The sequence below is a fragment of the Leptonychotes weddellii genome, chromosome 6 (genome assembly GCF_054177405.1).
Source record: "Leptonychotes weddellii isolate Sample4059 chromosome 6, ASM5417740v2, whole genome shotgun sequence".
Classification (NCBI taxonomy): Eukaryota; Metazoa; Chordata; class Mammalia; order Carnivora; family Phocidae; genus Leptonychotes; species Leptonychotes weddellii.
In genome coordinates this window covers 10,667,275-10,683,604 of record NC_138374.1, presented here as the reverse complement: position 1 = coordinate 10,683,604, position 16,330 = coordinate 10,667,275, and the positions used below count along the sequence as shown (strand labels likewise).

The following is a 16,330-nucleotide window of genomic DNA, read 5'->3' as shown; positions in this document are numbered from 1 at the left end:
TCAGCTGAGCAAAGTCTGAATTGAGACGCCAGCTTTCTCTGTGTTCGTTTCTGCAGAAGCAACATGCCTCTCCCGTCTCTTGTCTGGAACAGGGGCATTGGGTGAACTCGGTGTGCCCGCGAACAGGCCTGTCTCCCCCACTCTAGCCCCTCTTGGCTCTGGGGCTGACCTAGGCAAAGATGGCTTGATGGGATTTGTTGACATTGTCTCATGTTTAATTCCAAAAACCTGGATCAGGTTCCAGCAGGCCGAGGCCTCCCAGCTCCGTTCCTCGGGGAAACAGTTTGGGTGTGTCAGGTGGCTGGTATTCTAGGAGTCACAAGGAAGCATCTGGGGGAAACCAGAGGTTTACCTGAGAGAGGAGTCCAGGAGCAGAGAATACCTGCCACCTAACGTTTGTCCTCTGATTCCCAAGAATGAGGACCAAGGAGCAGGTCTTACAGGAGGACAGGTCTGGCCTCAAAATAAGAAAGGACTCTTAATGTGATGTTGATAGAGAGCGCTGGACACTTTGCAGGTGAAGTGCTTCCTTGTCCCCAGGAGTGCACAAACTAAGGTTGGCTGACTCCCTGATGGCGCTCATTGTAGCTGGGGTCTTCAGACCCTGAGACATCTGGACCTTCAGGAGATCATCCGTTGCCTGGGCATTTATTTCTCAAGAGCCTTTGGCCAGCACAGCTGTGAGCCTCACTGGGCCCTGGCCCATGGCCCAGGAAGAAGCAGGGCCGCCTCTCTGCACAGAGGCTGCTGTTTGCCTTGGCCCCCGCTGGCTCCGCCACTTCCTGGCCCCGCCCTCCCGTGGCTTTTGCTTCATTAGCTCATAGCTCCAGGTGAAGCCAGTCCCCAGGGCCCTGGATGGCCCAGCCGCGGAGGCTTCAGAGCCCCCACACCGCCCAGGCCAGGGCAGCTCACAGTAAGGGTGGGTTAGGCATTGCCATCCAAGGGTAAACTGGAAGAGCGCTCAAGAGAGACCGAGGCACAGAGATGGGGAGTAACAACCCCAGGGCCTCACAGCAAACTGTAGCAGGCTGCTACGGGAGCCAGGGCTCCTGGCCCCCAGACAGCACCCTTCCTGGGCCTTCTGGAAGCGCTGCCTTTAAGCTCATGCTTGCTCTGTTCCTGCTCTGGCCACTGTGCAGATGTGGGTGGGAAGGCAGCTTTGTGGGCTTAAGGACTCCAAAGGTGTGTGCTCTACTTGGAGCTCTGATGTCGGAGAAAGGCCCCATGCCCTGCGGTGTCTCCTTCCCCACCAGGCTCCTCACAGTCTCCCTGGGGGACTACCACGTTGGGAGGTGGGACACTGAAGCTCCTGTCATTCATCAGGCTCATTTTGTAGAAGGGGAAACCAAAGTCCAGGGACAGTGATGGGCCTGAGGTCATGCAGGGGTCAGAGAAGGAGCTGGAGGCAAAGTTCAGTCCCCTGGCCCCATTCCCATGGCCCTGGCTGAGCTTTCTGGAAAGCAGCGAGTCAGGCAGGGCACCACGTTCAGGCCCACCTCACTTCCAGGGGATCTGGACCCACCGCGGCTTCCCCTCTGAGTGCAGCACTCAGCCTGACCAGCGTTGCCTCGGGCCCGGGCACCCCGAGCCCTTTTGTTTCCCTTGGACTGAGGCCCCCACTAGCAACAGCTCTATCATCTCGTTGCCACAGGGAGACTTTCATTTCTGGCAGATTAACCACTGGGGGTGTGTCGAGGGAGTGTGGGCCCGAGACTGCTACTCCCCCGTTTGGAAGCCAGTGGCCTCCACATGACATTGATTCATTCATCTGCCTGCTCCATCATTTGTTTGCTGCCACCTACACCTGTTCTCTGCTCCAGCCAGGCTCTGGTCCGGGGGCTGGGGATGAACAGTGAGCTAGACCTTACAGCAAGCACAGAGCCGGAGTCACCCCGGGAGCTTTAACACCACTGACACCATCTCCAGAGATCCGATGCAGTTGGCCCGGGCGTGGCCTGGGTATTTCAGTTTCTAAAACTGCCTGTACCTGCATGGAAATTTCTTTTCAAGGAGGGAAAAAAAAGCTCGTAGAAATTCTAGAATGTGACCGTAGAGGATAGCATCCTCAGGACGGTTGTGAGCAGAGTGGAGCGAGGGAGGGCCCTGGGTCACCAAGAAGGGAGAGCATCCACCACTGATGGAGCTGTCCCAGTGGCTGGTACCACTGCAGGCCTGGTCCCAGTTTTCCAGAAGGTTCCATCACAGGCCACTGGGGGTGAACACGGAGTGCTGAGTACCTGCTTGTGACCCAGGCCTTGCACCTAAAAGGGGGTCATGTCTGGTGGCTACAGTTCCTTTGCTTCCGAGGGCCTCCTTGGTCTCAGTGGTTTTGCAGCTGTGGGTTTTTTTTTTTAAGATTTTATCTATTTATTTGACAGAGAGAGACACAGCGAGAGAGGGAACACAAGCAGGGGGAGTGGGAGAGGGAGAAGCAGGCTTCCCGCTGAGCAGGGAGCCCGATGCGGGCCTCGATCCCAGGACGCTGGGATCATGACCTGAGCCAAAGTCAGACGCTTAATGACTGAGCCACCCAGACGCCCCGCAGCTGTGTTTTTAGAATAGTTGCGTTCCTTCGTTTATAAAAATATTGAAAATCTAGAGAAATCGAAAGAACCAGAGGCCACACACTGGCGTGCCCCCTTTTTGCCTGGCCATTTCCAGAGCCCACACTGCTGATGTAGCGGGTGCCTTTCTGCCGACCTCTTGGTTGTCAGGCTCACCTGGTGCTGGCTGGCATGGAAGGAAGGCTTCTGATCACAGAGTGGTGGGCTTCCAGTGTAGGAGAGGGCTCAGAGTGCAGGGGTTCGGGCTCTCATCTGGAGATGGCAGGTGAAAGAGCCAGGCCTGGAACCCGAGTCCCGCCTCGGCCCCCGACTCATCCCAGCTACTGCCTGGAGTACCTCGGTCTACCTGGCTGTCCCCGGGTCCACCGCCACCACTGACTCCTCCGATTACCCACCCGACTCTTAGTTTCATTACCACTGCTCAGGAATATCTAAATTGTTTGCTTTTCCTGGCCTTGAGGGTAAGGGAGAGGTCACTGCCTGACTCCGGGGCCCCATTAAGGCCCAGAGGGTCCCGCCGTGAAGGCATATGCCCTGTGCCCTGTCCAGCTCAGCCCCCAGCTCCTTCCCAGAGTCTCAGTAAAACCCCAGACCAGAACGAGGGGGACAAAAGGCACAGGAAGATGGGGCTTGGCTTGGGTGTGTTTGTGTAATGTGCCATATGTCACTTTCTTTTCACATGAAAACATCTCTCCTGAAGCAATAGGAGCCCACTCAGCTGTTGCTAACCAAATACCAAATGTTTCCCTTCTCCTCTCTCGCTCCTTCCAAGAGGTGGGCTGTGAAGAATTGCCGTTATCCGTGATGCTATCTTGCCTTTCAAACGTCAGAGAGCTTTTTCCTTAGAGCACTCAATTGTTTTTTCCAGCTTTGGCAGGAATTTTTAGGAGAAAGCTGTTTTCAAATCACTTTTCTGTTTATTGTTTTAGACCTGGAGTACGGCAAAGTGAAGGGCTCATGGCCCCTGCCTAATCCAGTCTCCTCACATCTGTTTTCCTAAATTGCCTTAGGACCTATCAGCCCCTCCCCACCCCTCGAAAAAACAAAAAATGAAAACAAAACAAAACAAAAGAAACAAACCCAAAAGACAAAAAGCAACAACCCACCCCTGGTACTTTGGAAAAACAATGTTAAATAAAATAAAATAAAAATGAAACAACGCAAACTAATATAAACCTCCAGTTGGTAGAAAGATGGCTCCAGAAATCGCTTTTGGACGCCCCCCCACCCCCCACATACAATAAACATGTGGTTTCATTTCCAAGGGCTCCGGTGTTAGCCATGTTAACGTTTCCATTTCCTCAGGAAGCCGCCTTTCTTGCTCTTACTTCTGAAATGGAAACGTGCATTTTCATTGGCCCCAGTTCAAGGAGTGCCTGGGGCAACAATGAAATCAGTCCCAAGCAGGTTCCAGTCAGCGACACCCCACCCCCCAAGCCATGACTTCTTGCTCCCCATCCACAAGCAAGCAAGGGACTGACGCCAACTCTCCCAGCTGAGGAGGGGGTGGCGGCCTCGCTCACTTGGGTTTGTGGCCTTCTGAGGGGAGCCACGCTGTCCTTGCCGCCTGTGTTCTGGCCTTCAGTTGGGAAAATCTGGTTGCCCTCCAAGCGTCCGCATACCACAGCTTTTAATTAAGAAAGTATGTTCCCATTTCGTGTCACTCGAAAAGAATGAAAACAGTGACAGCATTTCTTTCTCTTCACTATTGATAACATTCCTGTTTCTGAGTCCACCAGGGGTTAGGAGTCTTGAAGGAATTGACTGGGTTGTGAGAGTCTAACCTCAGCCATGTGCTGTGGGGACATGTGGCTTCTCTGTGAGAGGGAGGCTCCAAGTGAGGCAGAGGAGGCCGGCAGAGCCCTGGCCCCTGCCCTCTCCGAGCTGGGAGTCCATGGCTCAGCCACAGGAGGGGCGGCTTTGGCCTTCTTCGGTGATGTGGAATCAAGTCCCCTTTCACTGGCCGCCTCCCATTTTCTTTCTGAACCTTCAGAGAAGTAAAAGCCACCATTTCTTGCGTCTTCTAGAGGAGCTACGATCTGGCCTAGAGGCCTCAGCTTATGTGGGGCCTGCTGAGTGCTGAGACCGTGGGAGTGGGAGACGTGAGGCACCTGGGCCCCTGGTCAGGAGACTTGCCCAAGACTATAGGGCACATTAGTCCACTCTGGCTGCTATAACAGAGCACCTCATACTGGGTATTTTAAACAATGGACACGTATCTCTCACCGTTGTGGACGCTGGGAGTCCAAAATCGAGATGCTGGCAGATTTGCTGTCTGGTGAGAGCCTGCCTTCTGGTTCATAAAGGACCAGCTTCTTGCTGTGTCCTCACATGGCAAAAGGGGTGAGGGAACTCCCAGGAGTCTCTTTTATAAGGGCGCGAATCCCACGCAGGAGAGCTCTACCCTCATGATCTAATCACCCCAAAGGTCCCGCCTCCAGATGCCATCACAGTGGGGATTAGGTTTCTGTGTATGAATTTGGGGAGACATGAACATTTAGTCTCTAGCTGCTGTCCTTTACAGTAGCCCTGAGGTAGTGGTACCGTGAGTGGCTTCTTCTTTTTTTTTTTTTTTAAAGATTTTTATTTATTTATTTGACAGAGATAGACAGAAGAGCACAAGCAGAGGGAATGGCAGAGGGAGAGGGAGAAGCAGGCTCTGCACTGAGCAGGGAGCCTGATGCGGGACTTGATCCCAGGACCTTGGGATCATGACCTGAGTTGAAGGCAGACGCTTAACCGTCTGAGCCACCCAGGTGCCCCCGTGAGTGGCTTCTTCCAAGGAGAGGCTCTGAGCTCAGCACCCAGCACCACGAGGCGGTAGTGGCGAGGACAGGGCCCTTGTCTTGTAACTTGGTAAGCATCATGCCTGACCTGTGTAGGGTAGAACTGAAAGTGACTTGGCGGTGCCTAGACCTCAGGACATGCTTGTTGCATTTCTAGATGCACGTGCCTGCAAGCTTGCATGGGTACTCCCAGGCAGTTATGTTCATTACCAAGTAAATGTATTTGCTGACACCCTCAGTTAACACTACATTCTGATTCCTGTCCCTTCTTGCCTCACTCCCCATCCCCAAGCAACTATCACTTTCTCTTTATATTTTTAAGCCATTCTCTTTTTTAAAAATTACTGTAAGAACACTTAACATGAGATCTACCCTCTTAATAAAATTTTAAGTGCACAATACAGTATTGTTAGCTCTAGGCGTGACGTGGCACCGGAGAGCTCTAGAATTTAATCATCCTGCAGGACTAAAACTTTATACCCATTGAACAACCTCTCCCCACTTCCCTCTCCCCGAGCCCCTGGCAACCACCATTTTACCCTTGTTTCTAAGAGTTTGTGTATTTTAGACACCTTATAGAAGTGGAATCATAAAGTATTTGTCCTTCTGTGATGGGCTTATTTCGCTTAACACCTCAAGATCCTTCCATGTTGTCCCACCTGTGGCAGGATTTCCTTCCTTTTTAAGGCTGAATAATATTCCATTGTATGTATATGCTACATTTAGAAAACCCATCTATTGGTCGATGAACATTTAGATTGTTTCCACATCTTGGCTATTGTGAAGAGTGTCCCAATGAGCATGGAGTGCAGGTATCTCTGAAATCTTGGTTTCCGTTCTTTTGGATAAATATCTAGAAGTGGTAATGCTGGATCATATGGTCATTCTATTTGTAATTTTTTGAGGAACGTTTGAATACTTTAAGCCATTCTGGAAGATCTACCCACTGGCTCCCTGCGGTGGTCATAGACCTAGCTCTGAATTCTTGCCCTAACACACCTTCCCCCATGTTTTGCCATGCCCTCCTGGCCCTCCTGGCTTCTCACATGGATTTACCTCCTCACTGTACCTTCTCCTTGCGCCCAACTTCTGGCCGCATTTCTCTGGCTTTGACCTTCTCCTTCTGCTCCCCAGCACTCACCCTCTGCCGGCATTGCTGGGCATCACCCCTGGCACGGGCCCAACATCACAAGAGCAGTCTGTGCTGGGACACCTTCCCGAACATTCCCAGCAGGCCTACCTTATGCAATTTTGTTTCATGGACACTGTTAGGTGGCTGCTCTCACTAGCCCGGTCTGTGAACATGCCTCCTTCCTGCCCTGACTGCTAAGCAGACTGCTTAGGACAAAGACAAAGTCTAGGTGCCTTGTCTCCTCTAAGGGATGCTCCTAACAAGGCCCAGAACACAGTGCCCATGAGGGGTTCAGCAAGCATCTGTCAGTTTGCTAAAGGGACTATCTGCTGGGAAGAAATGGTTCTGTCTGAAGGCATGGCTGGAATTCAGTTCAGTGTTATAGGAAAGCGTGGTGATCCTGCCTTCCTATTCATGGGCATGCTCGGGAGGTGTCAAACCCTTGAAGACACCAATGACATATGTGGTTTTCTTAAAGCCAGTTCAGTCCAGCTCATCACCAAAGCAGGATTCCTACCACAGGGACTGCGCCCTCCCTATCCATACAGCAGTGGCTCCCCAACCAGGGACCTCCTCTGTTCATGTCTCAGGCTCCCTGCTCCCCACCCCATTGTCATTCACCTTTCTGTGGACTCTACTTGAATCGCATGTGCTCTAAAATCACTGGTCCCTGATGGGACACTGATTCCATCCAGTCTCCTTGGACTTGGATCCTAGCTGTTTCATGGGCCCAGCCTGCTTTTGCAACTTATTACCTCCCACCACACTCCTGGGTGCACAGTGAACCCAGCCCCTCCCTGGGGCACTCTGCCTTTTGATCAAGGGCACAGCTCAGTGTCCTAGAGCTTATAAGGGGCTTCATAGACCCTTCCCCATTTCTAGTCACCTTCCTCTAGATATGCTTCAGTTTGCCATGTCCACTGGACCTCTGTTACCACGACCAAGGTCAGATGTCACATCACAAAGGCCACACCCCCATTCTTGGTCCTAACTGACCACCAGCTCTTAACTCTAAGCCTGTTACTGGATCATTAACCTGCCAGTAAATATAAGGTGTTCTTCCTTCCACTCATCCACATACCCTCCAGTTGTTGCATTCAAGAAGAGAGTCTTAAAGTTGAAGGAACCTTCTTGTATCAAAAATCAGGAGACCTTGGAAGACAGTTTGTTAAATGAAGGACCCACAAGAGTAAAATAATTACATGATTGGTGGATACTTTGGGATAGAGGAGCCTGATTCCCCCTCATAACTTATATAATGACAGCTTCTTTCTGGCTTGGAGGGAAGGGCCAATGAAGCACGTAGGCCAAAGCAGGGTTTTCATGTTCTAGAAGAGCCGGTGTGTGTGTGTGTGTGTGTGTGTGGACAGCACATGCATGGCTGTGTGCATAACATCCCAAGGTTCTATCAGCCTGAAAGATAGAGAGATTCAGAGACAGACAGAAAAAGCTCTGCCCTTCTTTCCTGGACGGCCCTCCCCACCACACCCAACAGATTGCACTTCAGAGGAGGGGTGTGGGCAGGGCCCTGCAAGCTGGATTTAAATGACAGGCAGGCTTCTGTAGAAACCAAGAAGGAAGGGTCCCCTCTGAAGATGTATTACAGACCTCCCCAAGCTTCCAACTTACGTCATCTTACTTTGTAGAAGCGACCCACACCTTGGGTTTGCGCTTGGCAATTTACATCTCCTCCCGTCACTCTGATCAATTTCCAAATTCCTAGTCTCCCTTCTATGCCGTCGTTCTTCATTTCTAAAGGAACTGCAAGCGTCACACTCTGATTTTGTTGGTGGCGATGGCAATGCCTCCTCAGAAGATAGGACCATTTATCTTTATATAAGCCTGAGAAAAGAATCCAAATAGATGATTACTGATTCTTTTATCTCGTTCTGGGCTTCCAGTGAGTGGGTTTCTTGCCTGGGATCCTCTGTACAGCTGGGAGAGGCATGGAACTGAGGTGCTGACAGCTTGTGTTGGAATCACATGGTGTTTACTGTGCTGTGAGTTTTTAACAGCCTTGTTTCCATACTGACAGCAAATGCCATATGGAGAGAAAAACTCCTGTCAGATGAACCCTTAAGGAATCACAATATGGTACATGAAATCTCTTAATTGCTTTTGGAAATGGGGAGGGGCACATTGCTCAAATCACATTAAGCCGTGCAGTTCTCTCTGCCATAATTGAATAAAACTGGAGTTTGACACTAGGTAATTTACTTTCATTCTGTGTTTGTGCTGGGGAGGTTCAGCTGATTGGGAAAGGGTGAGGAAGTTTGTTTTCCTCACCTCAGGGTGGGGGGGGGGATCAGGTCGAGTGGGAGGCAGTGAGAATGCAGGCTGTATCTACAGGGTGTCACGCTAACAGGTGCAAGCTATAGACCTGTCACCCTCTCAGCTCCCTCCTTCCCAGATTCCCTACTGTGGCTGATAATAACACTCATCTAACTTGACATTTTATTACTGTCACTTGGGATCTTGTCTGCTCACCCACACACTCCACCCCTTCCAACAGAATCCAAGCTTCCTGAGGGCTGGGACTGCATCCCATTCCCCACCCCCACCCCACCAATTCTGGCCCACACTGAGGTGGGTTAAATGTTTGTTGGAATGGCTATTTGTGAACCATCTGTGCATGGAAAGGTAAGCGAGTTAAGGCAACAGTCCAAGGCTAGTTTCAGCCCCCAAACCAAGGGGATCAAGAAGGGAACTTGAAGGTGGCTATCCATGTTGATCAAAGTATCCATTCAGGAGAGAATGAGAAATGTTTGAGTGCCTTCTTATACACACTGTACTTAGAACTGGTGGATCCCCACATAAAGTTGCTGCCCTTGGGCAGTTTACCCATGAGAGAAGTGGGCTGTAAAACTCTCCAGCCTGTACGCCTAGTCACTTGCTCTTCGAGTTGCAAATAGACAAAAACCCAACACCGACTGACTTCAGCACTCTGTCAGGTAAATAATTGGGCAGGCACCAGGCTGGCCTCGGTGAGGCTGGCTTCAGGGGCTCCTGTGATGTTGGCAGTGTGGGGTTTCTTTCTTCTGCATTCAACCCCACCTTCCCCGGTTTCACTCTCTGTGGGTTCTCACTGCCTAGTGGGACAGACAGTTGTGGCAGCTCTTAGTTGACTGATCCTAACACCTTGGCATCCCAGGGAGAAGCAAGCATCTCTCCCTTAACTTCTAGAAGACTCCTACCCACTCAGGTCATGTGCCTTGAACCTATCATTGTGGCCTGGAGACAGAGGGGGCTCTGATTGGCTGGGGCCAAGTCACATGTCTGTTTCTGAACCTATCACTGTGGTAAAAATGGGGATCTCTGATCGGCTAGGGCTGAATCATGTGCCCATCCTTCACCCTATCATGTGGGTGGGAGATGAGGGCTCTGGTTGGCTAGAACTGGGTCACGTGCCCATAGTGAGGCTCCCTTAGAGCCTAGGGCTGGATTTATACAGTCTCAGAGAACTGAGATTCCTTGAAGGAATGGAGACAGAATAGGCCGAGAGACCCACAAACTCGGTGATAGCAGATGGTGTTTAGTAAGCATTATCTATATGTTAGGTTCTGTTCTGAGTCTTTTCTATGCATTGTCTTATTTAATCCTCAAGACAGTCCTAGAAGATAGGTATGATTAGTGTCCCCAGTTTACAGATGAGGAGACTGAGGGATGAAAGTGTTAAGTCAGATGCCTCAGGACACACAGGCAGAGCATGGTGAGGCTGGCGTTTGAACCCAGGCAGTTTAGCTCCAGAGCCCATGCTCACAGCCACCATCCTCCCTACAAGTCATGGCTTTACTTTTTTTTTTTTTTAAAAAAAAGATTTTAGTAAGGTATGGGGATTAACATAAGAATAAAAAAAAATAAAAAAAAATAAAAAAGATTTTATTTATTTATTTGACAGAGAGATAGCGAAGAGAGGGAACACAAGTAGGGGGAGTGGGAGAGGGAGAAGCAGGCTTCCTGCAGACAGGGGCCCCGATGCGGGGCTCGATCCCAGGACCCTGAGATCATGACCTGAGCCGAAGGCAGATGCTTAACGACTGAGCCACCCAGGTGCCCCGCGGCTTTACTTTCTGTGGATAAACTCTTTCTTTGGTTGTGAAAGTGAGTGGACGTGATGGTTGTGTTCATATCTCCTTGTTGTGTTCCTTATCTTCAGAGAAACCCCCTTTCCAGGGATGATTGTCCTTTTTCCTCCTCTGCGTTCAGCGAGGTTATAGTCATTCCTTCTGTTCAGGTTGCTCTCCTGAAGTCATTATAACCCTCTTCCCGGTTTCCCCATGAAGTCCCCTGACCGTTTCTAATGCAGTTGCACCAAGGTCCAGTGATCAGTGCTTGAGAGGGTCAGAGGCAGCATGTCTCAGTCAGTCCATTGAGCATCTTTCTGGCCAGAAGAACCTCCAACAGAGGCTTTAGCATCATTGCAGGAAGAGCCAGAAGGTACCTTCCCCCCCACACCCCAGTCTTACCTCCAACATGTGCCTTTATTGTCCAGAGGAAGACTGAGGCCCAGAGAGAGCAAGTGAGTTGCTTGAAGTCACATAGCAAGTCACTGGCTAGCACCTGGTCTCCAGGCCTCCAGGCTTGGAGTCTTGCGCTGCATTTCCTCTTTGGAACTCTCTTGGCTGCTGTGTGGCTGGGGGCCGGTCACTTCTTGTTTCCGTGCCTCTAGTTCCTCAGCTGGAAAATGCAGGGTTTTCATAATTTGAAGTGCTTTGAATTACAAGTAATTTTTAAATCTTTTCAAACTGCCCTAAACAAAGCTCATAAATAAACTTTTCAGATGTGGTTTGAGCTGCAGGCATGGTTTGATCCAGAGATTGATGACACCACGAGGACACCAACTTTACTTTTTGTCATTTTCTCAGCTCTGACCTCCTCTGTGTGTGAGCCTCATCATCATAGCAGCTTCCCTTGCAGTGTCAAGAGCACTGCATTGGACCTTGGCCTCGCACCCATGCACCCCAGCCCCCAGAGGAAGGGAGGGCATTTCTGCTCAGCGTGCCCAGGCACAGTCTGTGGTCCACTCCGACTGGAACTGGCTTGGGTCACATGCCTGCCACCCTTATCCAGTCACTAAGTGGGCAGTGTGACACGGTGATCGGCCATCCAGCGGGGTAGAGTCACCCTCCCCAGAACTGCTGACATCTGGCATACAGGAGTCAGGGCATCGGAAAGGGGGAGTGGGCTAAGAACTAGAGGTTGGGGCGTAACTGGTGCCTTCCTCTAAACCGCCCTTCTCCCCTCTGAGTCTGCATAGCTTGGAGATAAATAAGGGGTCCTGAGAGTTTGCCAGTCATCTTGCTCCAACCCTCTGGGGCTCTGGGTACAGGTGTGCGTTGATTGGATGGCCCTCCCTAGCTCTCTCCTGCATCTCACCACATTCTTCTTTTCTTGTTTCCAGACAGAGATTACTGCAGTTTATGTGACAAGCAGCCAATTGGGAGACTGCTTTTCCGGCAGTTCTGCGAAACCAGACCTGGGCTAGAGTGTTACATTCAGTTCCTGGACTCAGTGGTAAGTCTCTGCTCCTGGGGAGGCCCTTTGGTCCTCTGTGATCAGTGATTGTTTTTGCCCAGAGGAAAAGATAGACCATATCGTTTAGAAGGGTGAAGAATGAAATTGTTGCTCAAGAAATTTCCAGACTTGTCCGCAAGTCTGCCCCAGCCGGGTGACCATGGATGGGCCACCTCCCTCTCTGGGCCTCAGTTATTGCTGCTTTAAAGGGAAGCCCTGTCAATTGTCTGATTCTGGGAGCCTGGGTTACTACGCAAGGCAGCGCCTGGGGAAGTTGGATAACATCCCAAGGTAACACTCAGATTCCATGACCCCTCCTAGCTGAAAACCCATTTTCTAAAATTCCGAAGCTTGTGTTTGTGTTCTTATTTACTGTCTACTCTTCCTCTAGAATGCAAGTTCCCTGAGGCCAGGACCCTGGGCTTCCCATTCACCCCTGCCTAGAACAGAGCATGGCACATACAGGCTTTAAGTAAACGTCCGTGTAATGAACATGTGTTGGCCGTTTTAAGCCAATCTGACAGTTGCTGGCCCCAGCGGCCGCTGACATGTGTGGCTGTGTTTGACACCATATGGAGACTTCCTTCAGATTTACCGGTCATTGACTGGCTTAACAAATGGTGCTTGATCTGCGTGGGCTTTTAGGACAGGACGTAGGAATATGCAGGAATTCCTCAGCACTCGTGCAGGAAGGCAGGGCACCTCAGCCTGGCAGACTGCCTTTTGGGTGTCTATCCAAGGAAGGTGGACAGTGGGTGGGAGGGCAAGGAATGGAGACCAGTCATGAAAAGAATGGGGTATTTCCAGGCGCCCCTTCCCAGGGCAGGGACCAAGATATGGCTGTTTCTTAGAGGCCCCAGTGCCACCCTTGGCTGTAGCCATCCCGACCTCTATCTCGGTTTCGGGGACAGTCCTGTGGGGCCCAGGTTTCTGTGTCTGCTTCAGGGTCTTGGTGTGGATCTCTAGATTTACGAACCAAACTGCCCACTGAGTGTCCCTGCCAGAAGTCACCTTCCCCCAGATCCCCAAACCTACCAGGCCTGACATGTTCCCTAAATCCAGTGACCCCTTTGCAATGTCCCTGACCCCTCCCTCTTCCTCATCTCTTTCCCCATCTAATCCAGGACCATATGCTTGATTCCTTGACCCCTGGCAGACCAGTTCCCCTCCATAGCCTCTGTCTTGGTTTTAGTGGAGGCTCTCAGCATGTCTCACATAGTGACTACAATAGTTTTCAACCTTGGCTGAGTAACAGAAACACCTGGGAGCCTTAAAAAAAATACCAATGCCTGAGCTGAAGCCCAGACTCATTAATTTGAATCTCGGGAGGGGCTGAGGGGCTAGTAGTTTCATAACTTCTCATAATTTCAAACTGTAAAAAGTAAAGTTGAAGAGCAGTATATGCACCCTTCACCCCACTTGAACCGTTATGAACTGATGGCCAGTCTTGTTCACCACATCCTCCCCACTTATAGCATTTTGTAGCACATCTCACACATATGATTTCATCCGTGAGCATTTCAGTTCGGTATCCCTGAACGGTAAGGGCTCTTTCACACACACACACACACAAATCACCACAATACCCTTAGTGCAGCTAAGGTAAAAAAGTAATGATTATCATCAAATATTAGTGTTTAAATGTCCAACTTTCTCATACTTTCTGTAAATGCATGTTTTAACAGGTTATAACCATCGCTCCTTGTTCATCCACAAGTGTCCCGGAGTCTGAATTCTGCTCTGTCACTCCATATGTCATGTAATAGGTTTCTCTGAATTGCTTGTAAATTGCTCATTGAATCGAGAAACTTGACCAGATTCAGTTTCAGTTTTTTTTGGTTTTTTGTTTTGGCAGGGGCAGGGTGACTTCATATGTGGCTTTTTGTTCTTCCATCAGGGGACATTACTCTCCGCTTGTCTTTCTGTTAGAGATGGCAGCCGATTTAGGCAGTGCCTAAATGTGTTGATTAATTAGGGATTGCGGCATGGTGACATTCTCATTTTGTCATTCCGTCTTCATTTGCTGACTGGGAAACTTCCTTTCGATTACTGTTTGGTTACCCAGTGATAAAGTTCATGGAGGGGTTGCTTCATTCTTTCCCTGTATTTATGTTTTCTAAGTACCAGATTGGTTCACTAGCACCCTCCAACAGTAGTAACCAATTTGTTTTAAAGGTGTGGATTTAAACACGGATGCATTTTGATGTGTGGTGGTCCTTATCCTTATTGAGGCCCCGTGATCTCATCGTTGGCCACCAGGTTGGCTTCTGAGCCCTTGAGAGGACCCAGTAGTCATGGGCAGCTCCTTGCTATCTGGTAGGATGCGATGTCTCAGTTCATCTTGTATCTTTACTGCCTGGACCTAGAGTCCACTGTATCTCCAAGGAGCCCTGGTTCCTTTACTGGGAAATGGTACTTGGAGACCACAGTTTGGCACTAGGGGTGCTCATTACCCATGGATTGGCCCGGATTTCTAATAGACATGGGCATTTTTCAAGTTGCCCACAATTGTACTGTGTATCCAGGGTTGGGACACATGGACATCCAGGATAAAGTCCAAGTTCTGAGGTTGAATACCAGGTCTTTCACTGCCAGGCCCCCACCTGCACTATTCATCCTTGACCTTCACCCTGGTCTTTCTTGAGCCGTGCATTTTCTGACTTGCCACCACAGAGGTTGAAGCCTCTCTGCCCTGGCTCCCTCACTCCTGATGCCTGAAATGCCCCCACGTGCCCCTCAGGAGAATGCCTGCTGGTTCCTTGTTCTCTCACGCTCTGCTCTCGGAAGCCTTCCCCCACCGCCCCTCCCCGCGGTGCCCTCTGCCCTGGGTGCTGACTCCCCACACGCCGGAGCCTCATCACTGGGCAGTGCTAGAGCGGTGTATTGGTCGGGTGTGCAGCCTCCACAGACAGACTGAGGGAGCAGTGCTGGTTCTGGGTGGGCGCCAGACCCCTCTGGGAGAGTTCGCCAGGGGAGTGTGTGGTGGAGGAACAAGGCAGGCAGGAGACCAGCCAGTGCAAAGGCCCACAGGCACGGCATCTGTGGCTGGAATGGAGGGAGCGAGGGCAGAGACGGGTCTAGGAGAGCTGTTGATTATGCAAGACCTTGTGCCATTAAAGAACTTTGACTTTGAGTGAAATGGGGAGCCCCTGGAGGGTTTTGAACAGAGCAATGGCATGGTCTGACTTAGGTTTCTAAAGGATCCCTTTGGCACCTGTGTTGGAGGGGAAAGGCCGGGCGCAGGAGCTCTGATAGACGGCTGCTGTCGCAGTCCAGGCGAGGGCTGATGGTTGCTCAAGCCAGCGAGGAAGCAAGTAGCGGTGGTGAGAGTGGTTGCATTTGGGGCATGTTTTGGAGGCAGAGTTAACAGTGTTTTTGGATGCATTGTGGGTGAGACAGAAGAGTTACAGATGACGTCAAAGTGTTGACCTGAGCAGATGGAAGGATGGAGTGAGGGAAAGGCTGTGGGAGGCACGTTTGGGGGAAGACCAGGAGCTCCATTTTAGGTACTCTCAGCGGGAATGTCTCTCGGACAACCGAGTGGAGATGATTGAGGGGAGATGGACGTTCAAGTCTGGCATCGGCAAGAAAGGTCTGGGCTGGAGATGGAAGATTGGGAGTTGTCAACATATAGCTGGTATTTAGGGCCGTGGGCTGGGTGAGCTGACCAAGGAGATGAACGTGGAAGGAGAGATGAGGACCAAAGATGGAGCCCTGGACCAAGGCTGCTCCCCACTTGGAAAAGATGAGGCATCACCAGCTTTGAGACTCGTCTAGAGTTGATGAGGCAGAGCAGGGAAAGGCTAAACCCAGGAGTCAGTGGAATTTTCCAGCCACGTGTCTTGTTAGAGGCTTATAGTCAGTTTGAGGAGGAAAAAAAAAAAAAAAATCCAATGGATGCCCATTTTCATTCTGGTCGTGCAGACGTTCCCTTTTGCTGGGCCAGTACCAAGAGCTTTTTTTCTGGAAAGGAAATGTGAGTCTGGCTCCCTGTGTTGATGCGACAAATGTTCTTTACATACGCCTTAATGCGGCCGACACTCATAGAGGCTGGCCCTGCCCCTCGCATTTTGTCCGCATCTCTGGGAACTAGCAGGGCCTTTTCATCACCCATCTTGACGTCAAATGACCAGCCTTTGGAACACCTCTTTTACGCAGGAAGACTTTATTGAGTTTTCCAGGGCTGGCGCAGCTCTCGTCTGAAATATGTTTTTCCCTTCCATCCTGACTGGAACTCCAAGGAGGCAGCATACAGCCCCGGTGCTCCCTGGCTCAGCCGGCACCATCCACACCGTTCCCACCTCTGTGTTGAATTTCTACCAAGTGGGGTTTAT

At 50.6% G+C, this 16,330-nt stretch overlaps 1 protein-coding gene across 2 annotated transcripts in view; it reads left to right on the top strand.

The window, feature by feature from the left end:
* The window catches only part of GRK5 (G protein-coupled receptor kinase 5), a 211,852-nt gene that overhangs the window by 134,135 nt on the left and 61,387 nt on the right, over positions 1–16,330 (top strand). For both annotated transcript variants that reach the window (XM_081823412.1, XM_081823411.1), the window contains one exon: positions 11,884–11,996. In XM_081823412.1, the coding sequence (XP_081679538.1) occupies positions 11,884–11,996 (113 nt within the window). The remainder of the gene's footprint in view (positions 1–11,883; positions 11,997–16,330) is intronic.